The sequence below is a fragment of the Macrobrachium rosenbergii genome, chromosome 49, assembly GCF_040412425.1.
Source record: "Macrobrachium rosenbergii isolate ZJJX-2024 chromosome 49, ASM4041242v1, whole genome shotgun sequence".
Taxonomy (NCBI): domain Eukaryota; kingdom Metazoa; phylum Arthropoda; class Malacostraca; order Decapoda; family Palaemonidae; genus Macrobrachium; species Macrobrachium rosenbergii.
In genome coordinates, this window is record NC_089789.1 from 11,789,115 (window position 1) to 11,816,190 (window position 27,076).

The 27,076-nt window shown below is 33.3% G+C and overlaps 3 protein-coding genes and 1 long non-coding RNA gene across 5 annotated transcripts in view; all 4 read left to right on the top strand.

The window, feature by feature from the left end:
* LOC136832086 (multidrug resistance-associated protein 1-like) overlaps positions 1 to 5,524 on the top strand; it is a 52,059-nt gene extending 46,535 nt beyond the window's left edge. Inside the window, 4 exon segments of the mRNA XM_067092721.1 lie at positions 1,277 to 1,435; positions 2,913 to 3,079; positions 4,020 to 4,214; positions 5,257 to 5,524. Of these exon segments, the coding sequence (XP_066948822.1) occupies positions 1,277 to 1,435; positions 2,913 to 3,079; positions 4,020 to 4,214; positions 5,257 to 5,371 (636 nt within the window). The 3' untranslated portion in view covers positions 5,372 to 5,524.
* A 1,802-nt stretch (positions 5,525 to 7,326) lies between these two features.
* Positions 7,327 to 8,715, top strand: LOC136832388 (uncharacterized). Its single transcript, XR_010851168.1, has 2 exons — positions 7,327 to 8,162; positions 8,197 to 8,715. It is a non-coding gene; the product is annotated as an uncharacterized lncRNA (long non-coding RNA).
* A 5,898-nt stretch (positions 8,716 to 14,613) lies between these two features.
* On the top strand, positions 14,614 to 18,444 carry LOC136832389 (uncharacterized). The gene is made up of 4 exons (XM_067093298.1): positions 14,614 to 14,936; positions 15,830 to 15,952; positions 16,552 to 16,732; positions 17,737 to 18,444. The coding sequence occupies exons 1-4, from the start codon at positions 14,820 to 14,822 to the stop codon at positions 17,979 to 17,981; spliced, it is 666 nt and encodes a 221-aa protein (XP_066949399.1). The 5' UTR covers positions 14,614 to 14,819; the 3' UTR covers positions 17,982 to 18,444.
* Positions 18,445 to 19,266: 822 nt separating this feature from the next.
* LOC136832390 (uncharacterized) lies at positions 19,267 to 27,018 on the top strand. 2 transcript variants are annotated; one of them, XM_067093299.1, is made up of 5 exons: positions 19,267 to 19,317; positions 24,672 to 24,759; positions 25,336 to 25,458; positions 25,674 to 25,854; positions 26,689 to 27,018. In XM_067093299.1, the coding sequence occupies exons 1-5, from the start codon at positions 19,292 to 19,294 to the stop codon at positions 26,736 to 26,738; spliced, it is 468 nt and encodes a 155-aa protein (XP_066949400.1). In that variant the 5' UTR covers positions 19,267 to 19,291; the 3' UTR covers positions 26,739 to 27,018. The 2 variants fall into 2 exon arrangements, with proteins under 2 accessions (XP_066949400.1, XP_066949401.1); XM_067093300.1 differs by lacking the exon at positions 19,267 to 19,317 and adding an exon at positions 23,461 to 24,101.
* Positions 27,019 to 27,076: the final 58 nt, after the last annotated feature.

Sequence of the window (27,076 nt, forward strand, 5' to 3'; positions counted from 1 at the left end):
TGGAAACTTTTTTGCATACATCTCACAAACAGGTTGAAAACTTATCATATACATATTTCAAACAGGTTGGAAATGTATTGCATACCTATCACAAACAGGTTGAAAATTTATTGCATGCATATCACAAACAGGTTGAAAACTTATCACATACATATCACGAACAGGTTGAAAACTTATACATATCACAAACAGGTTCAAAATTTATTGCATACATATCACGAACAAGTTGAAAACTTATTGCATACATATCACAATCAGGTTTGAAAACTTATCACATATCACGAGCAAGTTGAAAACTTAATACATACATATCATAAACATGTTGAAAACTAATCACATATCACGAACAAGTTGAAAACTCATTGCTTATATATCACAAACAGGTTGAAAACTTATCGCATATGTATCACAAACAGGTTGAAAACTTATCATGTACATATCACAAACAGGTTAAAACTTATCACATACATATCACTAACAGGTTGAAAACTTAAACATATCACAAACAGGTTGAAAACTTATGGCATGCATATCACAAACAGATTGAAAACTTATCGCATACATAACACAAACATGTTGAAAACATGTCAACAACTGTATGTGGAGAATGTATCTATGGCTAGAGCTGGATAATCGTACGAGACACCCGTTAGGACTATTAATAAGTCGCTGACTTGTATACAACTTGTTTACGATGTTTGTGCAACAATTTACCAACATGTGTTTATAATATATTTCACTGTAGTGACAACACACACTTAGGGACATGGAAAACACTCATCAAAAACAGCGACCCCAATTAAGGATCAAGCTGAGAATGTTTCGTACAGACTTTGACTGATAGACTATATACAATCATTGAAGCTAAGATTGAATACGCCTTGTGCAATTGCAAAAGTTATTGTTTTAGAGTAAGCAGTAAGGAAACATTAATCTGTGTACCTTTTCTTTGTAATTAAGAATGTGTAGAATACTGTATATACAGCACCGCAACATTCCTTAAGAATATAATCTTTAGACAAAATGTTAACTATGCAAGATACAAGTAGTATCAAAATATTCTTTGGAGTAAAATATATGCAAAATTACACTTGTAAAACATAGGACATTTACAGAACTTTTATTTAATACGTTCTTTAAGTCGCCATTCGCAAAAACACATGCAACATCTAAACTTGGTTTATCAGAATGTCGCTTGAGAAATTCAGATCATCTATAAAATGGCGGTTGTCAGAGGTAAGAGACAACAGGTAAACGGTCCAGTTCTAATCAACAGGTGGGCATCGTCGGCCGGACTGGCGCAGGCAAGTCCTCCCTTACTCTGGCGCTATTCCGGATTATAGAGTCGTCGGGAGGCTGCATCTCCATCGATGACGTCAGAATCTCTGATATTGGTCTTCACGACCTCCGCAGTCGACTTAGCATCATTCCTCAGGTTTGTAAGATAATTGAATAGAAATTAGATAAAAATGAGATAGAAAAAAGGTGTTGAAGATGTAGGACCCAGAGATATAGATGCCTATATGTATGGAAATTTATTTCTATAGCCTTTTTTTTTTTGAGAAAAGAATACAGATAAAAAAAATTACAAAAAGGTTCTGAGATGTAGGGACAGCGAGAGAAATGGATGTTGATATGCATGTGAATTTATTTGGCTTTTTTTTTAAGGGGCGAGGGGCCAGTGGGATGGCATAGGAGTTTCCTCCCGCCCCTTCTAAAACCAGAGTACTCATTGCTAAGGTTATAACTGCTTAATTATTAACAATAAAGAGATTCGGACTAAAGCTTACTTTAGTATTTGTGAAATTTCGTTTTACTGCTTAGATTTGTAGTTGATGCACTGTACAGGTATGTTTATATATTATATATATATATATATATATATATATATATATATATATATATATATATATATATATATATATATATATATATATATATATATATATATATATATATATATATATATATATATATATATATATATATTATACATACATACATATACATACATATATATATAACATATGTATATATTATATATACATATATATATGTATGTATATATATATATATATATATATATATATATATATATATATATATATATAATATATATATGTGTGTGTGTGTGTGTGTTTATATTTTCTGTGAAGTAACTTTCGTTGGGGGTAATGATTATACGACTTGGTAAGGGTACCGAGTTCAAAGTTATATATTAATGTTATAAAAGAAATTAGAAAGATATAAGCGTAGAGGTATATCAGATTCTCTTAAAATCTTAAAACTAATTTCCTTTACATTAACTTGAGTATTAAATCTTCATTTGTTAATCAAAAGGATTTTTTTTTTTAGCTGATCACGATACTCTTATGTCAGTCGTCCTGTCACCTGACAACTTTAATCTTTCATCATTTTAACAAATATTAAACTTTAAATAAACAACGCTTGTTCTTCCACTCACCCAAGTAATTGGTACTCTTAACATGAGCATTTATAAGTAAAAGTTACTTTACCATATTTAAGCAGTTAATAAGGTCTGTATCCTTCACTCTCTACTGTAAAGATCGCACCTATTTTAGAGTGCTGCCACTCTGCAGTGAAACATGTCACCAGCATATCTGCAACTTGTTGCATACATACCATCAAGAAGTTGAAAACAAGTCGCCGAGCGTAAATGGAGAACAAATCTTTTGGACATGCTGGATCATCGTATGGAACACCTGTTATGATAACAAATAAATCATTAACTTCTTTTAATTACGAAGCACTTGTTGGGACTAAGTCGTCAACATGTACTCAGCTTGTTTGTGATGTGTGTGCAATAAGTTGGTGACATGTCTATGACATGTTTAACTTTTGTGGGGATTCACCCTGATGCAGTCAATTTTTTCTTGTCCTGCTCTGCGTAGGATCCCGTCCTTTTCAGCGGGACTCTGAGGCTGAACTTGGATCCTTTTGAGACTCACAGCGACGCCGAGGTCTGGCGAGCTTTGGAACTCTCTCACCTGAAGGAGTACGTTAAGGCGCAGCCCAGTGGCCTTCAGCATACAGTAGATGAGGATGGGTCTAATTTCAGGTAAAGGAAAATAGAATTTTTTTATTATTATTATCACTATTATTACAATTGCGATGTTGATCATTCATTGGGAAAATTCAAACTCAATGGATTACACCATTATGAGTTATGACAGGTAAATTCATTTCACCATCATGAATTATGACTGGTAAATCCATCTTACCATCACTAATTATTACAGGCAAATATATCTTATCACATTCATTGACAATGATAGGTAAAAGCAATTCACTGTCATAGATTATGACAGATAGATGCATCTCATCAGCACCATAATTTATAACATGCCAATCAACCTCACCGTCATGAATTATGACAGGTAAATCCACCTCACCATCATGAAGGATGACAGGTAAATTCATCTCACAGTCATGAATTATGACAAGTAAATCCACCTCACCATCATGAAGGATGACAGGTAAATTCATCTCACCGTCATGAATTATGACAGGTAAATCCACCTCACCATCATGAAGGATGACAGGTAATTTTATCTCACCGTCATGAATTATGACAGGTAAATCCACCACACCATCATGAAGGATGACAGGTAAATCCACCTCACCATCATGAATTATGACAGGTAAATCCACCACACCATCATGAAGGATGACAGGTAAATCCACCTCACCATCGTGAATTATGACAGGTAAATCCACCACACCATCATGAAGGATGACAGGTAAAATCCACCTCACCATCCACCACACTGAAAGGATGACAGATAAATCCACCACACCATCATGAAGGATGACAGGTAAATCCACCTCACCATCATGAAGGATGGCAGGTAAATCCACCACACCATCATGAAGGATGACAGGTAAATCCACCTCACCATCGTGAAGGATGACAGGTAGCACAACGAACTAATTAGACAGAGCCTGTGCCCCTAACACATGTCTTTATGCAAATTCACCATCCATCTGTTTGCCTGCAGCGTTGGTCAAAGACAGCTCGTCTGTCTAGCAAGGGCGTTACTTCGTCAGTCCAAAGTCCTGGTGTTGGATGAAGCAACCGCGGCGGTTGACCTCGAGACGGATGACTTCATCCAAACTACCATTCGAGAACAGTTCAAGGACAGCACTGTCCTCACCATCGCCCATCGCATCAACACTATTTTGGATTATGACAGGTAAATGAATTTCACTATCTTGAATTATGACATGAGAATTCGTTTCACTCTCTTGAATTATGACGTGTGAATTCATTTCACTATCTTGAATTATGACATGTGAATTCATTTCACTATCTTTAATTATGTCAGATAAATACACTTCACTATATTGCATTATGACAGGTAAATACATTTCGCTATCGTGAATTATGACATGTGAATCCATGTCATTATCTTAAATTATGACGGGTAAATACATTTCAATATCTTGAATTACTAGGGTAGGTAAATCCATTTCACTATCTTGAATTACGACATGTGAATTAATTTCACTATCTTGAATTATGACGTGTGAATTCATTTCACTATCTTGAATTATGACATGTGCATTAATTTCACTATCTTGAATTATTAGGGCAGGTATTATGCATTTCATTCTCTTGAATTATAACAGGTAAATTCCTTTTATTATCTTGAGTTATGACATGTGAATCCATTTCACTATCTTGAATTATGACCAGTAAATTCATTTCACTATCTTGAATTATGGGATATCGATTGCGTTGAACTGAAATACGATTATGTAGTAATTGAAAACAGCAAAATATATAATTAAGGAATTAGTAAGATGAATCAAGGTATCAAAGAGTTTTGTAATTATGTACATACACACACACACACACACACACACACATATATATATATATATATATATATATATATATATATATATATATATATATATATATATATATATATGTATATATGTGTGTGTATGTATATATATATATACTGTATATATATATATATATATATATATATATATATATATATATATATATATATATATATATATAAATATATATATATATAAAATGTAATAATATTCAAAGACATTTTATAATAAGATATTGCTAATACCAATTTAAAAAGTTAGCCATATCTCATTATATAGCATTCACCTCTTGCATAAAAATCAATCATATAAGACACATCACAATACATTAATGGAAAATGTGTCCCAAACATTTTTCTAATCATTTCTTTCTTGTGTTTCCAGGGTCTTAGTCTTAGACCAGGGAAAGATAGCCGAATTTGACACGCCCACTAATCTCTTGTCGCAATCTAGCTCGATCTTCCACGGGATGGCGAAAGACGCTGGAATCATATCATAGTTGCATATTAACATTAGCATATATGTAGATTTAGTTATGTACAAACATGCATGCGGGCGTGTATACATACAGACAGAGTTGTACTTTTGTCATGTGTGGTTACATGGTTACTGATTAAGCGGTTAAATTAACAATTGTGAGAGGCCTTAAGTAATGTTTATATACATACATACGTACATATATATATGTATATATATATATATATATATATATATATATATATATATATATATATATATATATATATATATATATATATATATATATAGAGAGAGAGAGAGAGAGAGAGAGAGAGAGAGAGAGAGAGAGAGAGAGAGAGAGCTGTAACTCTTAGACGTGCATAAGCTGAAGTTGGTGGACAGATACATATAAATTGTATATATATATATATATATATATATATATATATATATATATATATATATATATATATACTGTATATATATATATATTATATATATATACATATATATACATATATATATATATATATATATATATATATATATATATATATATATATATATATATATGTGTGTGTGTGTGTGTGTGTGTAGTTAAATATGTTGGTGAACTGCTATATTTTAAACACCCTTCTTTATAATCGCTTATCATGCAGGAAACATCGAAATGAAATGTAAAAAAAAAATGTATATTTAATGGTACACTCATTCTTTCCTGTCAATATCTTAGCAACCTTGTGTTTTTTTTTATGAAAAGACAAATGAGAGAAAAACTGAAATAATAAAAAAAACTCAGGTTGGAATGATAGTTAATCCATAATAGTGATGCAGTTGTTAGTAAATATGAAGTACCCTTCCTACAAAATGTGGAAATTATCAGTGTTAAACCTCGGGAGTATTCAGCCAATCACACCTGGCCTTGCCCTCCGCTTTCCACCAATCAGCGTCGTCACCACCGACCACACCCCTCCCACGCCCATAGCCTGTGTTACCCAGTCATCAACCATATCCTCTTACTGAGTGGTGCAAATTCGCAATTTCTCTTTCATTTTAAAGATTACACGGTGATTCTGACAGTGTACAATGCTTGTTATATACTAAAATAATGACAGTTGATGATAGTGATGTAGTGTTAGTTTAGTGATCTGAACCTAGTGTTTATTAATGATTTTGACGTGATTATTAAATGAATTCTGAGCAAATTCTATGGTGAATTTGAATACGAGGATAACACTTGTTACTTAAACTCTCTCTCTCTCTCTCTCTCTCTCTCTCTCTCTCTCTCTGTAAGGATTTGTCCACCGGACTGCACAAGACAAAAGTGCCGACCTTATCAGCTGAAATCGTGAGTGTTGCCATGCACTAGTTAACAAAAAAGGAGATAGCTCAATTAATGTTTTAAAACTGCATATCCTATTTGTTCATTATTGTCTTCATTCCTATATATGGTTATATACAAATATATTTACACATATATATATATATATATATATATATATATATATATATATATATATATATATATATATATATATGAATACTAGTTGCATTTAGTTTCAACAAATTATTTCCCATATCAATTACCGCATCAGTTACTATTCACCTAGTTTACAATTATGTTCCTAATCATTAACAATATGTTTGAAGAATCCATTCTTAATACATATGCATTTATACCTTTACTCACCGAATTTCAGAATACACGTGAATTTCTGTAGTATACCTGATGTCTGCATATAATAGTTTACATGTATGTATATATATATGTATGTATGATGTATGTATATATATATATATATATATATATATATATATATATATATATATATATATATATATATATATATATATATATATATATATATACATATATATATATATATATATATATATATATATATATATATATACATATATATATATATATATATATATATATATATATATATATATATATATATATATATATATAGATAGATAGATAGATAGATAATGTATGACTGAGCCAAATCTTTTTTTAATAAACTCACTGTATTTTAGTACTAATATCTCAAAACTGTATGCTTTTAATCATTTGGATGTAATACAACGTTTCTTTAATTGTTTTTTAAAAGGTCGTCCATTAAATATTATTAAATTTTTGTTCATGACATATCTGTTGATACAATATCGCTTTGAGTTGTAAAAGCATAGTATTAGATGCAAAATTATTTTGCAAATTAGAATCATGTAATGTGATGCAAAACCAGTTTGAAACTTTGCACCGTGTAATCTGATGCAAAGCTTTATTTCATAAATATAATGTAATAAAAGTGAACGGAAATTCACAAGAATATTCCTGTAAACTGCTCATTTTTTCTGTGTAAAACTAGGGGAGAAGATATTCTCGCTGGGTAATCTACCTATTCATTTTAAAGTTAGGATAATAGTCCAGACACATTGAACCAAGTGTAAGTATGATGTTAGAGACACTGGACTCACACAGAAACACAATATCAGAGACACTGGACTCACGTGAAAACACCATATAAGTGACACTGATCTCACGTGGAAACACAAAATCAGAGGCTCCGCACTCACATGGAAATACAATATCTGAGACACTGATCTCACGTGGAAACACAATATCAGAGACACTGGACTCACTTTGAAACACAGTATCAAAGACACTGTCATCACACTGAACACAATAGTGAAGACACTGCTCACTTGAAAACACAATATCAGAGACACTCGACTCATGTGGCAACACTATATCAGAGACACTGATCTCACATGGAAACGCATAATCAGAGACACTATCTTCACACTGAAACACAGTATAAGAGGCACTGTGATCACACTGAAACAACAATATCAGAGGCACTGTGATCACACTGAAACACAATGCTAGAGACACTGTTCTCAAGTGGAAGCACAGTATCAGAGACACTGATCCCACATGGAAACACAGTATCAGAGATACTGCGACACAGTATGAGAGACACTGTTATCACACTGGAACACAATACCAGAGAAAAGGCGCTCAGCGGAAACACAATTTACTCAGGTTTTCTTATTATGACAGGGGAATGCAAAAAGTCAAATTCAGTGAAAATATTATTTTAATTATTAATAGCTGACTTAATATTCACTTTAATCTCTGGTTCAGTTCGTTTTCCTTGTCCTCTCTCTCTCTCTCTCTCTCTCTCTCTCTCTCTCTCTCTCTCTCTCTCTCATCCGGAAGATCCATTTGTGTTTACATATCTAGTGTAACAGAAGACATTTTTCTATGATTTTTTTTTTAATTCTTATGTTGTAAGCTTGCAAATAAGCATTTGTACTTTTTTTAAGAAAGCATTTTATTGTACGCATCTTATAATAAAATTCACAAAATTATAACAGTTTTTAATGCCTACCATGAAGCGTCCCATTACAATGCAGAGGATTGTTAGTGAAGTAAATAGACAATTACTGTATATTGGTAAGGAGTAAAAGTGAAAATATCCCTCAGGAAAATACATAAATATCCCGAAATTTTAGTCAAAATGCGCAGTAAATTTTTTTTTTCTTAGTGATATTCACAAACAAAAATAAAATACAGACACGCCTGAAGGAGGCCCATTGGAGCAGTGGCAAAAGGAGTGATAGTAGATGGTAACAGATGGTTGGTAGAAGTAATAGTATCATTAGCTTTTGAGATAAATCCTTACAGTAAAGGTATTTTTATCACTTGGTCATTCTGGTTTTTCAAATTTGTTTGTATTAAGTCGTAGAAAAAAATTGCAGAAAATTTTGGCTAGACCAGTAAGCAGCATATTAATACGCAGTAGGTGACTGTGTGCGTGTGTGTGTCTGTGAGAGAGAGAGAGAGAGCGAGAGACTAGTACATTCTGTGATCCCTTTTTTTTAATTAAGTCGTAGGAAAAATAACAGAATATTGAGGCTAGAGCTGTTAGCAGCACATTATTACGCAGTATATGACTGTGTGTGTGTTTGTGTGTATGTGTGTGTGAGAGAGAGAGAGAGAGAGAGAGAGAGAGAGAGAGAGAGAGAGAGCAGACCACCCAGGTATTCCTTATTTTTTTTTATTAAGTTGTAGGAATAATAACAGAAAATTTAGGCTAAACCAGTAAGCAGTACGTTAATACACAGCATATGACTGTATGTGTGTGTGTGTGTGTGTGTGTGTGTGTGTGAGAGAGAGAGAGAGAGAGAGAGAGAGAGAGAGAGAGAGAGCAGAAATGTTATGTCATCACACCATCAGTCAAGCCAAAAGCATTAATGCTACGCGTCAGTATCCCGAAAGACGCAGAGGACATGTGTGTTTTAAGAGCAAGTAATTTTCCTCTTCGATTCTCTTGATTTCTTTCAGAACAAAATGTTTCAGGAAAAGGGAAGAAGTTCTTCTCTGATGATGAAGTCTAGGTAATTATATTAATGACAGGCTCTTCAGAACAGTTTTCTGCAACTTCAATTATTCCATAGAACAATCTCAGGGAATCAGTGACAGGTTCTTCAACACAGTTTTATGGAACTTCAGTTATTCTATAGAACACTTACTGGCAATCAGTGACAGGTTCTTCATCACAGTTTTATGGAACTTCAGTTATTCTATAGAACACTTACTGGCAATCAGTGACAGGTTCTTCATCACAGTTTTATGGAACCTCAGTTATTCTATAGAACACTTACTGGCAATCAGTGACAGGTTCTTCATCACAGTTTTATGGAACCTCAGTTATTCTATAGAACACTTACTGGCAATCAGTGACAGGTTCTTCATCACAGTTTTATGGAACTTCAGTTATTCTATAGAACACTCACTGGCAACTCAGTGACAGGTTCTTCATCACAGTTTTATGGAACCTCAGTTATTCTATAGAACACTCACTGGCAATCAGTGACAGGTTCTTCATCACAGTTTTATGGAACTTCAGTTATTCTATAGAACACTTACCGGCAATCAGTGACAGGTTCTTTCATCACAGTTTTATGGAACTTCAGTTATTCTACAGAACACTCACTGGCAATCAGTGACAGGTTCTTCATCACAGTTTTATGGAACTTCAGTTATTCTATAGAACACTTACTGGCAATCAGTGACAGGTTCTTCATCACAGTTTTATGGAACCTCAGTTATTCTATAGAACACTTACTGGCAATCAGTGACAGGTTCTTCATCACAGTTTTATGGAACTCAGTTATTCTATAGAACACTTACTGGCAATCAGTGACAGGTTCTTCATCACAGTTTTATGGAACCTCAGTTATTCTATAGAACACTTACTGGCAATCAGTGACAGGTTCTTCATCACAGTTTTATGGAACCTCAGTTATTCTATAGAACACTTACTGGCAATCAGTGACAGGTTCTTCATCACAGTTTTATGGAACTTCAGTTATTCTATAGAACACTTACTGGCAATCAGTGACAGGTTCTTCATCACAGTTTTATGGAACCTCAGTTATTCTATAGAACACTTACTGGCAATCAGTGACAGGTTCTTCATCACAGTTTTATGGAACTTCAGTTATTCTATAGAACACTTACTGGCAATCAGTGACAGGTTCTTCATCACAGTTTTATGGAACCTCAGTTATTCTATAGAACACTTACTGGCAATCAGTGACAGGTTCTTTCATCACAGTTTTATGGAACTTCAGTTATTCTATAGAACACTCACTGGCAATCAGTGACAGGTTCTTCATCACAGTTTTATGGAACTTCAGTTATTCTATAGAACACTTACTGGCAATCAGTGACAGGTTCTTCATCACAGTTTTATGGAACTTCAGTTATTCTACAGAACACTCACTGGCAATCAGTGACAGGTTCTTCATCACAGTTTTATGGAACCTCAGTTATTCTATAGAACACTTACTGGCAATCAGTGACAGGTTCTTCATCACAGTTTTATGGAACCCTCAGTTATTCTATAGAACACTTACTGGCAATCAGTGACAGGTTCTTCATCACAGTTTTATGGAACTTCAGTTATTCTATAGAACACTTACTGGCAATCAGTGACAGGTTCTTCATCACAGTTTTATGGAACCTCAGTTATTCTATAGAACACTTACTGGCAATCAGTGACAGGTTCTTCATCACAGTTTTATGGAACTTCAGTTATTCTATAGAACACTTTACTGGCAATCAGTGACAGGTTCTTCATCACAGTTTTATGGAACTTCAGTTATTCTACAGAACACTTACTGGCAATCAGTGACAGGTTCTTCATCACAGTTTTATGGAACCTCAGTTATTCTATAGAACACTTACTGGCAATCAGTGACAGGTTCTTCATCACAGTTTTATGGAACTTCAGTTATTCTATAGAACACTTACTGGCAATCAGTGACAGGTTCTTCATCACAGTTTTATGGAACCTCAGTTATTCTATAGAACACTTACTGGCAATCAGTGACAGGTTCTTCATCACAGTTTTATGGAACTTCAGTTATTCTATAGAACACTTACCGGCAATCAGTGACAGGTTCTTCATCACAGTTTTATGGAACTTCAGTTATTCTACAGAACACTCACTGGCAATCAGTGACAGGTTCTTCATCACAGTTTTATGGAACTTCAGTTATTCTATAGAACACTTACTGGCAATCAGTGACAGGTTCTTCATCACAGTTTTATGGAACTTCAGTTATTCTATAGAACACTTACTGGCAATCAGTGACAGGTTCTTCATCACAGTTTTATGGAACTTCAGTTATTCTATAGAACACTCACTGGCAATCAGTGACAGGTTCTTCATCACAGTTTTATGGAACTTCAGTTATTCTATAGAACACTCACCGGCAATTAGTGACAGGTTCTTCATCACAGTTTTATGGAACTTCAGTTATTCTATAGAACACTTACCGGCAATCAGTGACAGGTTCTTCATCACAGTTTTATGGAACTTGAAGTTATTCTATAGAACACTTACCGGCAATCAGTGACAGGTTCTTCATCACAGTTTTATGGAACTTCAGTTATTCTATAGAACACTCACTGGCAATCAGTGACAGGTTCTTCATCACAGTTTTATGGAACTTCAGTTATTCTATAGAACACTTCTACTGGCAATCAGTGACAGGTTCTTTTCATCACAGTTTTATGGAACTTCAGTTATTCTATAGAACACTTACTGGCAATCAGTGACAGGTTCTTCATCACAGTTTTATGGAACTTCAGTTATTCTACAGAACACTCACTGGCAATCAGTGACAGGTTCTTTTCATCACAATTTTATGGAACCTCAGTTATTCTATTGAACACTTTACTGGCAATCAGTGACAGGTTCTTCATCACAGTTTTATGGAACTTCAAGTTATTCTATAGAACACTTACCGGCAATCAGTGACAGGTTCTTCATCACAGTTTTATGGAACCTCAGTTATTCTATAGAACACTTACTGGCAATCAGTGACAGGTTCTTCATCACAGTTTTATGGAACTCAAGTTATTCCATAGAACACTTACCGGCAATCAGTGACAGGTTCTTCATCACAGTTTTATGGAACCTCAGTTATTCTATAGAACACTTACTGGCAATCAGTGACAGGTTCTTCATCACAGTTTTATGGAACCTCAGTTATTCTATAGAACACTCACTGGCAATCAGTGACAGGTTCTTCATCACAGTTTTATGGAACCTCAGTTATTCTATAGAACACTTACTGGCATTCAGTGACAGGTTCTTCATCACAGTTTTATGGAACTTCATCACAGTTTTATGGAGACTTCAGTTATTCTATAGAACACTTTACCGGCAATCAGTGACAGGTTCTTCATCACAGTTTTATGGAACTTCAGTTATTCTATAGAACACTCACTGGCAATCAGTGACAGGTTCTTCAACACAGTTTTATGGAACTTCAGTTATTCTATAGAACACTCACTGGCAATCAGTGACAGGTTCTTCATCACAGTTTTATGGAACTTCAGTTATTCTATAGAACACTTTACTGGCAATCAGTGACAGGTTCTTTCATCACAGTTTTATGGAACTTCAGTTATTCTATAGAACACTTTGGCACTGGCAATCAGTGACAGGTTCTTCATCACAGTTTTATGGAACTTCAGTTATTCTACAGAACACTCACTGGCAATCAGTGACAGGTTCTTCATCACAGTTTTATGGAACTTCAGTTATTCTATAGAACAATCACTGGCAATCAGTGACAGGTTCTTCATCACAGTTTTATGGAACTTCAGTTATTCTATAGAACACTTACTGGCAATCAGTGACAGGTTCTTCATCACAGTTTTATGGGACTTCAGTTATTCTATAGAACATTTACTGGCAATCAGTGACAGGTTCTTCATCACTGTTTTATGGAACTTCAGTTATTCTATAGAACACTCACTGGCAATCAGTGACAGGTTCTTCAACACAGTTTTATGGAACTTCAGTTATTCTGTAGAACACTCACTGGCAACCAGTGACAGGGTCTTAAACACAGTTTTGTGTCACTTCAAATATTCCACAGAGCACTGCCAGGTATATCTACGAAATAGGCAGAAATCACAACAATTTCGAATGAAATCAGACAATTTGCGGATCGCTTAAGCTGTGAAGAGCCACAACCTTTAGTATTATGGGGACCTTATAATCATGGTACAGAGATTCCCCAAGGGGATATATGGTCCATAGTCTGATGAGCAAAATTCCCCAATGCACGCGTCGATGCATACATAATGACCGCTCAGGGATTTCCTGCCATACAGGTATGCTCTGCGGATGTATGCAGAAAAATGCAGTTTCAATGCTCTTATTCACGTAGTTTTCATCGAAATGATACCCTTTTTTCAACGCTTTTTTCCTGATCTGTAACTTTTTCGATGCGTATTACGTGGCGTGACAAGACTGATACACTGATATCCTACTCACGTAGGAAGAAGGATTATTTGACCATCGGTAAATAGACTAGCTGGCAACTTTCAAAGCATCTTGGTATATATACGCTGTGTTTGGTAAAGTATGCAGTTATACCGCTGGGAAGGAGACTGATACCAACACTTTGAGAGCGGGTTTTGACCACATCTGACGTTAAAATGAAACGGTAAGAAGAAATATCATTAAAAATCATTAACTATAACAAATTTCTAAGTGGTTACTTGTAAACAAATTGTTCTAATTATTACATTCATAAATGTATTAATTTATTAACATATCTGTCCATTTCCTAATTAACATACAAGAAAAGATTTCTTATGCAAACACGAATAACACAAACAGTGCAAAAGATTTTAAAAATAATAAACTATAAAAAATGTCACTATAGTTAGTTGTAAATAAATTTCTCACATTATTACATTCCTAAATTTATTTATTTATCAAATTGACCTATGTCCATTTCCTAATTATGCAAAAAAAAAAGAAAAAAATCTTACGCAAGCACAATTAACACAAACTGTTCAAAGAAACTACTGTAAATATGATTTTGGCGAAAAAAAATCTGGTGTCCTCCGTAGGATATCAGCGATAATTCTCCTGTCGGAGGTCATGATGTTCCTTGGCGTCTGTAGGGCTTCCCCGGGATACGGGGCGCCTTCTGATAACGGTGAATATCAGCCACAGCCGGATCCTGGGTCTTCCTTCAACCAGTGGCAACAACTGCAGGTGAGGAAACACTCGACTACTTAGAAGTGTCACAGAATTTTGGTAACTTTTTTTAGTTTTCTGTAAAAGATATCCGGCTTTGTTTGTCCGTCCGCACTTTTTCTCTCCGGCCTCAGATCTTTAAAGCTACTGAGGCTAGAGAGCTGCAAATTGGTATGTTGATCATCCACCCTCCAATCATCAAATATGTCAAATTGCAGCCTTCTAGCCTCAGTAGGTTTTATTCTATTTAAGGTTAAAGTTAGCCAAAATCATGCTTCTGGCAACGATATAGGATAGGCCACCACCGGGCCGTGATTAAAGTTTCATAGGCCGCGGTTCATACAGCATTATACCGAGACCACCGAAAGATAGATCTATTTTCGGTGGCCTTGATTATACGCTGTAGCGGCTGTAGGCCTACAGAAAACTCGATTGCGCCGAAGAAACCTCGGCGCATTGTTTACTTGTTTTATGTGGAAGTAAGTCAGCCACTTGTAATGGTATATGGAAGTAAGTAGAATTTACGACTAAATATAATAAATGGAGAGAAAGTATGCATATTCTGGAGGTGTTTGGACGCCGAGAGAGAGAGAGAGAGAGAGAGAGAGAGAGAGAGAGAGAGAGAGAGAGTCTTGACTTTCCTAATCGAAGACAAACAACATAAATTCCCGTATATCACTAGAAAACACCACTCGTTGCAATAATTGTTTACAAATGTTTAAATAAAAATTATTGCTTACAAAATTCTTTTTGAAAAATTGTTTACAAAATTTACTTGCAAAACGTATTCTTTACAAAATTTCTTTACAAAAATTATTGTTAACAAAACTTCGTCTCTTTTACACTACGGATCTACAATATCTTTTTATTTATTTTTATTTATTTATTTACTTAATTTTAATCTCCCTAAGGTCTGCCAGACATATTATTCAACAACAACAGTCTACTCACCACAATACGTCACGGATACCAGATCGATCGTCCAGTATCAAACTCAGTACCAGACGCAATACCAGACGAGATACACTACGCAGGTAAGGGATAATAATAATAATAATAATAATAATAATAATAATAATAATAATAATAATAATAATAATAATAATTCTCCTTGTATTTTAATAATCTACTTACATTTTTATGTATTCATTTATTAGTTTTTTCATCCATTTTTTCTTTTCTAACTATTCTCTCCTCTCTGTTTTTCCTATTTACCTTCTGTTACTTTTTTCAGATGAACACTAATATTCTTTGGAATCTTGAAATATCTTTTATTCTGTTTTAACCATCCCCCCACCTCTCTCTCTCTCTCTCAATCAAATATCACATTCTCTTTTAACCATCTCTCTCTTGTTCTCTCTCTCTCTCTCTCTCTTTCCAGTCGAAATGTTTTTTTTTTCTGTTATCAGTCTCTCTCTCTCTCTCTCTCTCTCAATCAAATATCTTTCATTCTCCTTTAACCATCTCTCTCTCTTTCCCTCTCTCTCCAGTCGAAATATTTTTTTTATTCTATTATAAGTCTCCCTCTCTCTCTCTCTCTCTCTCTCTCTCTCTCTCTCTCGCTCTCTCTCTCTCTCTCTCTCTCTCTCTCTCTCTCTACCGGTTTTAACCATCCTTCACTTTTTCTTTCCAGTACAGCACGAATTACGTCACAGTGACGCAACAGGTACCAGTCTACGTCACAAGCACCCAGGCCCAGGTCGTCACTAAGACGAAAAAGGTCGTCTCGTACGTCACTCAAACCGTTCCGTCCTACGTCACGCAGACCGTTCAGTCGACCGTCCTCGTAACTCAGTCTTGTTTGCCGAGCGGAGGTGAGAGAGAGAAGAGAAAGAGAGAGAGAGAGAGAGAGAGAGAGAGAAATTTGTCATGTATTGGAAAGAAAAATAGAAGGACGGTTAAAAGGGGAGAGAGAGAGAGAGAGAGAGAGAGAGAGAGAGAGAGAGAGAGAGAGAGAGAGAGAGAGTAATTTGTCACGGACTGGAAAGAAAAAATGAAGGAGGGTTAGAGAGAGAGAGAGAGAGAGAGAGAGAGAGAGAGAGAGAGAGTGGGGTGGGGGAGGAGGCTGTTAGGTCATTCTGGGCTTAGCCTGTCGGTGTCTGTGTCATATATGTAAGGTTTTCCTTTTTCGTTTTTATCTTTTTACCTGTTTACCTTTTTTTACTCTTTGCCTTTTGTACTTTCATCTTTCATTTTTTCCTTTAATTTTTTCTTTTTACCTTTTTGCCCTTGCACTCTTTACTTTTGTCCAATTGCCCCTGTTACTTTCTATCTTTTACCTTTTTACTTTTTACCTTTTTACCGCTTTTGCGTTTTACCTTTTACGTTTTGTATTTTACCTTCTACGTTTTCACCTTTTATCTTTTTACAATTTACCTTTCAACTTTTACCTTTTACCTCCTACCTTCTAACTTTTACCTTTTACATCTTATTTTTTACCTTTTACTCTTTGTTTTTCACTTTTTAACTTTCACCTTTTTACCTTTTAGCTCTTTAATAATACTGCTTTTTACTATTTACTATACAATAATTTCTTTAAGAGTCAAGATGACAGAAGTCAGGGACTTTCAAGATTCACACACATTCACACACACACACACACACACACACATACACATATATATATATATATATATATATATATATATATATATATATATATATATATATATATATATATATATATATATATATATATATATATATATATATATATATAATAATGATGATGATGAAAATGTTAAGTACAATGACAAGAATATAATTTAGAAAAATAATCCAAAATTTTGACAAATAAAATTAAAAATTCTTTTCACAGGATATACTTCCGGTACCGTCGACGGCTCTGGAGGCTACGGCTACGGCTATGGCCATAGGCGTGGCCATGGCCCTGGTGGTTCCCAAGAGGGCTCCCATGAGGGTTCCTACGGGGATTCCAGCTCAAATTACGATATCCGTTTCGGCTCCACTGATCAGCAGAGTACGGAGTCTAACAGCGGCAGGTGGACTTGGAGTTCTCTAGTAAAAGGAGTGGAAGACATTCTGAAGATAAATTATAAATAAATAGATAGATGGACAAGTAAATAAATATATAAGTAAATGGATAAATAGATGAATAAATAGATAAGTAAATATGAAAAATAAATTAGACACATGATTTGGCTTCTTGTGACCTTAAAAAAAAGTGGCATTAACGGGTCACTGTGGGATACTTCTTTACATAAACAAAGAGGTGGATTGATAGATAAATAAATAAATAAATAAATAAATAAATAAATAAATAAATAAATAAATAAATAAATAAATAAATAAATAAATAAATAAATAAATAAATAAATAAATAAATTAGCAAATAAATAAATAAATAAACAAATAAATAAATAATAAAAGAAGGCAATTCCTTAAAAAATAATCTTGAGATTTCAATTTGGTTTTTTGTGACCTTGAAAAAACGGCTTTCATGCTGTCCCTTTGGGATACCCCCTTCCATAAATAAATAAATAAATGAATAAATAAAGAAATAAATGGATAAATAAATAAAGAAACTAATCGATAAATAAATAAATAAATGGACAGTTAAATAGATAAATAAGTAATGAAGGTTTTTTTCTTCAAGTAAACTCGAGATATGACCTTGAAAAAATGGCGTTCATACTGTCCCTGAGGAACAGATAAACAGATAAATAAACAGATAAATTGACAAGTAAATAAAAAGGTACATAAATAAATACATACATGCATAAATAAATAAATAAAAGGAGAAAAGATAAATAAATAAATAAGAAGGAAGGCAATTCCTTAAAATATAAACTCGAGACATAACCGTTTGTTTTGATCTTAAAAAAAATGGCTTTCACCCTGGCCTTGGGAGATACTTCTTCCAAAAATAAACAAATAAATAGGTAAATAGATAAATAAATAAATAAATAAAAAAATTAATAAACACAAATAAATAAATAAATAGACAAATAGATGAATAAATAAACACGGAAAATAAGTTATCGATTAACAGATGAAATCTGAATTTTTAGTTTTTCCCTTTAATAAACAAATAGACAACTAAATAAACAGATAAATAGATAAATAAACAAATAAATTAATAAATAAATAAATAAATAAATAAATAAATAAATAAATAAATAAATAAATAAATAAATAAATAAATAGATAAATAAATAAGGACACAAAGGGATAAGTTAATAACAAAGAGGTGGAATCTGAATACTTTGTTTTTTCCTTCAATTATCAGATCAGTTTTATGTTTCTAAGACCGCCAACAGATGGCACCAGTGCGGCTTTTTCGAGCGATATAAACGAAACTGGGCAGTGGGCACTGGGCAGTGGGCACTCTGGAGTCCAGTGGGAAACAAACCATGGAGAGGGAAGGTCATAGGACGAGGTCAGTCTGTTTAAGGGCTAATTATCAGTATCTAGGCCATTGTTTTTAGCTGATTTGATCTCTCTCTCTCTCTCTCTCTCTCTCTCTCTCTCTCTCAACCATTAAGAATTTTTTTTTTATCTCCGACTGACTTAACGAGTGGTTACTAACATTTAAATTAATGAAAATAAAATTAGTGATCTTACAGCTGATATCTCTCTCTCTCTCTCTCTCTCTCTCTCTCTCTCTCTCTCTCTCTCTCTCCGATTTATTCAAACTAATATCATGCACTAGGTTAACGACCTTGCAAGCCCAGGTTAGGTTAAGGTTAAGTTAAGTGTAGTTGGTTAGGTCATTTGCTGACGAAGCGTTCAAACCTCTCATTCAGATTAAGTTAAGTTCAGGGAATGTTTTCAAACTAATATCAGGCGCTAGGTTAAGGACCTTGAAGCTTAGGTTAGGTTAGGTTAGGTGTGGTATCATGCGTTAAGTTAAGGACCTTGAAGCCTAGGTAAGGTTAGGTTGGGTTAATGTGGTTGGTAAGGTAAGATCATTTGCCTATGAAACGAACGTCAAAAGACGGTCAAAACATATTAAAACATAGGAATATATTTTTCAATTGCAAAATGCAATATAAAGTTTAAAGTAAAATTTTAACTAGATTTATTTTCAAAGATATCACTAGCAAGCTTTGCATCGTCTGAAATTATTCGGACTCTGAATGCAGATATGGAAAACAAGAAATTGATTAGTTTCGTTTTTTGGACTGACCACGAACGTGATAGAACGATGCCAAAGCAAGTTTTGATGCTATGAGAGAAGTACCCACTTCCCTTGCCTTGTGATCAAGTCTTGTAAAGATTTCCTCGCCTATTGGCAACAGTGAAATTCGTGCGGTTCCAAAGCACATTCCTGAACTTGAAGCTGAAATCAAAACCCCTTTTTTTCATTCACTGTCCCAACAAAAAGCTCCGTAGGGGGTAGTGCCGTCAGTGCATCTCAAGTGGTGCGCTGTAGGCATTACTTAAGGTTCATTGCAGCGTCCCTTCGGCCCCTAGCTGCAACCCCTTTCATTCCTTTTACTGTGCCTCCGTTCATATTCTCTTTCTTCCATCTTGCTTCCTCCACCCTCCTAATAATTGTTTCTTAGTGCAATTGCAAAAGGTTTCTCGCCTGTTACACCTTTAAAGCCTCTTTACTCTCAATTTCAGGTTTAGCGATGAATGACCTCATCGTAGGTCCCAGCGCTTGGTCTTTGGCATAAATTTTATATTCTATTCCAAATTAAAGAGACATGCTGTGGTGGCTAGGTCACTAATTGCTACAGTAGTTACACTAACTGGTAGAAAGGGTCTTCTTCTCTATTACCTATTATGTTTTCCTTTGCATCCCCGTTTAACACAATCAGGTTTCGTTATTATCCACCTGACTTAAATTCAATAATCTCGAGAAGACAGAAAAAAGGTAACATGTCCTTTGAATTAAATTAGAGATTTACATATATATATATATATATATATATATATATATATATATATATATATATATATATATATATATATATATATATATATATATATATATATATATATATATATATATACATATATTTGTATATAATATATATATATATATATATATATATATATATATATATATATATATATATATATATATATATATATATATATATATATATATATATATATATATATATATATATATATACATTTCCAGATACTTCAGATGCTACTCGAAAAAAAATGCATGCTATAGTTCCTAATCACTGTTTAACACTAAAAGTAGTTAGAAAAAAGTTTTGTTTATGAGCGACAATCACACTAATAGTTATTGAAAAATGTTTTGTATATGATCGACAGTCACACTAATAGTTATTGAAATATGCTTTGTTTGATGATCGACAATCGCACTAACCATTATGAAAAAAAATAATGCTTTGTTTATGATCGACAGTCACACCAGTCATTTCGGAAAAAATGCTTTGTTTATGATCGACAGTCCCGCTAATCATTGCAGGATGAAATACTTTATGATCGACAGTCACACTAATCATTACGGAAAAAATGCTTTGTTTATGGCCGACAGTCATACTAATCATTACGGAAAAAATGCTTTGTCTGTGATCGACAGTTACACCGACCTTTACTGAAAATGCTTTTTTTGTGATCGCAAGCCACATTAATCATTTCGGAAAAATGCTTTGTTTACGATCGACAGTCATACTAATTATTGTGAGGGAAGACTATTTTGTTTATGATCGACAGTCACACTAATCATTACAGGATGAAATACTTTGTTTATGATCGATGGTCATAGCAATCACTACGAGGGAAAAATATTTTGTTTATGATCGACGGACATACTCCAGTAATTATTGTAGGGGAAATGTTTTGCTGATGATTGTCAGTCACACTAATTATTACAGGAAAAAATACTTTGTTTACGATTGACAGTCATACGTAGTATTGTTTCAGTCTCTTCTGTGATAAAATTTTAGAAATATTGTCGTACCATTATGCGAGGCGTATGTCTCCAATTGTAATTCAGTATAATGGTCCATAATTTTGGGAATTTGAAAGATAATTTACCAATGAATAATTATAAAAAAATGATTAAAAATATGTCTTAGATACTTAAAGAAAAACAGAAAGGTTTATTTGATCTAAAATGAGGTTTAATAACTGTTTCCAACAAACAAACAAAAATGCTGGAATTATCACACAAAAGAATAAAAATTTAAGGACGAGGCGAAGAACACCTGAAATGATATACGGTGAATTTAAAGATTAAATAAAAATAGAACAAAGGCCATCAAAGGAAAACAGCAAGGCTTACTCATGTCTTAACCCCCCCCAAAAAAAGACTGAATTAACACAAAAAAAAAAAGGAAAAAGGAATAAAAACTTTAAGGAAAAGACGCAGAACACCGGAAGTGATGTAGGCTGAATTTTGCAGGTGACAATTTGCAAGATGGTCCCACGTTGGGAAACCCCAAAATCATATAGGATGTGGAGATATATTTTCCAAAATGTTTGTTAAGCGACTGAAGAATTTTTTTTTTTTTTAATGCTTTCCTTAGTGCAAATAGCATTTAGAAATTCCCTTTGCCAACACATCCACACTGAATGGAGAAAACCTGATGTGATTCACATAGCTTACTATATCCACGGGCAACGCCACATCATCTGGTCAACCGTTTATTGCCTGATGGTCCAGTTTGTCTTTTCGTTTCATTTAATTTTTTTTTCTATAGTTTTATTTTAACTATCGCCTGGGCAGGTCATGTTTTTGGTGTCATGGTGTGTTGTTAAATTAAACGCGTTAATATTTTACTGATTTTAATTAGTAGTGTTTCAGTGAGTATATATATATATTTTATATATATATATATATATATATATATATATATATATAATCACAAATTAGCCACACAACTTCACTGTATATATATATATATATATATATATATATATATATATATATATATATATATATATATATATATATATATATGTATGTGTATTATGTATATATCAACCTGTTAGGCTTCAACGAGACGGTATGGTTTAGATTCCAGATTCTTTAAATCTCAAAGTACAATTTGCACAATTTATCAAGTACTAATTTTCGAGGACATAGTCTTTTTCATCGGGTATCAATGCACTTAGGAAATAACAAAAGCACTCGGGTATAGCTATAATCTCTAGTGTACCTGTTATAACCTCAGTGCATCGGCACCTGATGAAGAACACTATGTCTCAGAAAGTTAGTACTTGTTAAACTGTACTTTATAATTTAAAGAATCTGGACCCTAGACCATCCCGTGTCGGTGAAGCCTACCGCGAGTAATGAGATATATATAAATAATCATATATATACAGTGTATATATAATATACAGTATATATAATATATATATATATATATATATATATATATATATATATATATATATATATATATATATATATATATATATATATATATATATATATATATATACATATATGGTGACGCCAAGTAATCCTTAATTTATCAACCACCTTCTTTTTTTCAGTCACTTAGAGAGAGAGAGAGAGAGAGAGAGAGAGAGAGAGAGAGAGAGAGAGAGAGAATTTAAAGATAATCATTCTCGGACGCACTCTTCAGAGCCAGTGCATTGCATAAGCTGTAATTACGTCACGCGTTCGAGAAAAAATTCCCTGATCGTGATTTGGAATTTCCAGACTATTTTTTATTTTGTGACCCGTCTCTGTTTTTTTTTTTTTTGTCTAGATCTCATCTATTAACAGTCTATAAGTTGTACGTTAAATTACCATCGGTTAAAGGGTAGTTATTGAGGCGAATCAGGTTAGTAAATGAAAAAATGTTAGGTGAGAAATACTCATGTTACGAAGTTTATGTGTTGGCAGTATCTGGCAACACTTGGACCCGCCTTCCCTAAAATATATCTAGAAGTTTTGATTAATAAATCAACGTCATTTTTCCACTTACAGTCAGTAAGTTGTAAGTTTAATCAACTCCCATTTAAGGCGAGTTATAGAAGCCAGTGATGTTAGTGAATAGAAAACTTTTAAATGAGAAACAGACCAAAAATTGAAGTTTATGTTGTGGCAGTATCTGGCAACCTGTTACTCTTCCTCCCTAAAATATATCGAGATGTTTTGGTTAAAGAAACGTCAGTCTTTAAGTGTGCTTCAAGAAAGTCACAGTCTTGCTTTTGGTCGAAATAACTGCCTTCGAATTTATCCTTCAAATCCAGTCTCTACATCTTCATTATCAAAAGGTAAAATAACAACAACGATATTTTAATAATTCACCCTCATTTTTATCTTTTTATTTATTGATTTGTTAAATTAATTTTCCTTTTCTAATAACTGATCTTTTCTTTTTGTATTTCCCATTACCTTCTGTTCCCTTGCAAATGAACACTAATATTCTTTGGAAGCTTTGAATTTCAAGCCAGTGGACCTTGTGGGCTTGTTCCTTATGAATTAGGTTTATCTTCTGAATAATAATAATAATAATAATAATAATAATAATAATAATAATAATAATAATAATAATAATAATAATAATAATAATATTCTTTGGAAGCTTGAATTTCAAGACAAGACCCCTTCAGTGGGATTGCTCCAGATGACTAGTGTTCATCTTCTGAATATATAATAATAATAATAATAATAATAATAATAATAATAATAATAATAATAATAATAATAATAATATTTTACACTTACGCTTTCTTGATTGGTTTAGATTACTCTAGCTTTGCGCCGGCAAGGACCTCCTTAATTGTGCTAAGGTGCTGAAGATTGGGGTGTGTTTTAAAAGAAAATTCTCCTCTTTTTTTCAGGAAAATGGAATCAGTCTGGTTTGTCTTGCTGATAGGCCTACTACTGGTAGATTTTGGCAAAGCAAACTACGGTTCCAGGCCTGTAAACGTAAGTTTTTTTTTTTTTTTGAGGCTGAGATTACGTTGATACGGATTTAACATACTTTACCTTTTGATGTGGGTTTTAAGATATATATATATATATATATATATATATATATATATATATATATATATATATATATATATATATATATATATATATTTATATATTTTCAGGCAGTAAGTGATCTTTATAGAGAAATATAAGTAATAAGTATTATTGCTTTTATTTCATCAATTTTATCATGGCATCTCTATTTGTCAACATATTTATTTTATTTTTCACTTATACATTTTTCCTGAAATGAATCATAGTCTTAGTTGACTTTTCATAAACAAACGTGGAAAAAATTAAGCAAGATAATCAAGCAATAGTGAAAGCTTCACATTTGTTCCATTCTTTAAATTTTTTTGTTTATTTCAAGAACAATTTTTATTATTATTATTTTTTTGCTTTCCGTCTAAATGCCACCTTTTGATCTATATCATACACAAGACGTTTTGGCAATATGATAATTTATTTATTAAATTATTTATTGATTTATTTACTTATTTATTTATTTCCTTACTTTTATTTCCTTAGGTTTGCCAAGGACAGACTATAACTAAACAGGTTTTGGCTCCCCAGTACATAACTACAACCCAACTGGTTCCCCAGTACAGTACCGTTTACAGCCCCCAGTACCAAATCCAGTACCAGACGCAGGTAAGAACAAGTATAGGTCATTCCTTAAACGAGAAAGTGACATGACAAGTAAAACCTTTGACTTTTATTACAAAAAACAGGGAAAAGGAGATAAAGTAAAGTGCTAAATAGTGTAGGTGCAGCTATGGGCCTTAGGGACGCCGCAAACACACCTTCCTGTAAACGCCTACAGTGCACAATTATTTTTATCTGATTCTCTCTTCTTTGCGACACAGTTCCAAACCTTTTACGTCACCAGGACTCAAACTGCCCCAGTCTACTACACGCAAATAGTGCAAACCCTCGTTATCACAACGGCGTATATTGATGAATACGTCACGCAGACGGTACCATATCAAATCACCAAGACCATTAATCAACTGGTATACGTCACGAGGCCTTGCAATATCAATTCAGGTAAGTCCTGAGAGAGAGAGAGAGAGAGAGAGAGAGAGAGAGAGAGAGAGAGAGAGAGAGAGAGAGAGAGATATGAGGCAAACTGAACTCTTTTTGCTTAGGCCTATATATTACTAGCTCGATAAGTTTGGCTTCATTATGTTTGGCAGAGAGAGAGAGAGAGAGAGAGAGAGAGAGAGAGAGAGAGAGAGAGAGAGAGAGAGAGAGAGAGATCAAAGACCGGTGTAATTAATAAGCTATAATTCGGCATCACCTATAACTTATAAATATATTTTGAAATAAACAATATCTATAAACTGTAAACACATTTTGAAAAGTACCATTTGTAGTAAATGCAAAACAATATAGGTTACAAAACAAGGATTAAATTAAAACTATTTGTAACGTAACAATACCTCATTCAGAATCATAAGATAGTTTTTTTAAAATCATATAATATTTATTTTTATAAATAATAGAGGAATACAGGTGAAAAATTTGAAAAACTTATAATTTAGCTCTTGACTCTGAGCAATATGTTCATGCTCTCTCTCTCTCATACACACACACACACATAAACATACAGGTAGCCAGAGGTAATGTCTCAATACTCATAAAAAAAAATCTGTTGTAACATCATATGTCCATGCTCTCTCTCTCTCTCTCACACACACACACACACACGTGCAAACATACAGGTATCTACTGTACAATTAATGTCACATGTGCTCATGAATAAAAATCTATTTTAACATCACGTCTCAGTCTTGATATTCAGAATATTATTAATGCTAAAAACAACGCTATAACTTATAATAAATAATATGTCTGTCTATTTTTCTTTTTATCTTACAGGCAGTGGTAGACCACCCATACCAACTGTATATGGATACGGAGGAAGGTAGACAGAATTATTTGACGGTAAAAGGCCAAAAAAAAAATTAAACAATTTCTGTTCACGTAGTTTGTTGTACACATACAGTATATAGGCTATATATATATATATATATATATATATATATACATATAGATATATAATTATTTCCATTATTATCATCATAAATTATCATCCAGGGGCAATAATCTTGCAATGAAAGCTTTAATAAACAAAAATAAAGAAGAGATAACTCTATCAATAAATACATACATATATATGCCTAAGATTCCATTAGAATTATAGACTTCTGTTCAACAATAAATCGTGTTATGATTATCCCACAAAAGACTGATGGTTTTTATAACC

Excerpts from the sequence above, each read along its gene's own strand:
- LOC136832389 (XM_067093298.1), top strand. The coding sequence starts at position 14,820 with ATGATGTTCCTTGGCGTCTGTAGGGCTTCCCCGGGATACGGGGCGCCT. Across the intron at positions 14,937-15,829 it reads ACCAGTGGCAACAACTGCAG|GTCTGCCAGACATATTATTC; the intron begins GTGAGGAAACAC and ends AATCTCCCTAAG. Across the intron at positions 15,953-16,551 it reads AGACGAGATACACTACGCAG|TACAGCACGAATTACGTCAC; the intron begins GTAAGGGATAAT and ends TTTTCTTTCCAG.
- LOC136832390 (XM_067093299.1), top strand. The coding sequence starts at position 19,292 with ATGGAGAGGGAAGGTCATAGGACGAG. Across the intron at positions 24,760-25,335 it reads ACGGTTCCAGGCCTGTAAAC|GTTTGCCAAGGACAGACTAT; the intron begins GTAAGTTTTTTT and ends TTATTTCCTTAG. Across the intron at positions 25,855-26,688 it reads GCCTTGCAATATCAATTCAG|GCAGTGGTAGACCACCCATA; the intron begins GTAAGTCCTGAG and ends TTTATCTTACAG.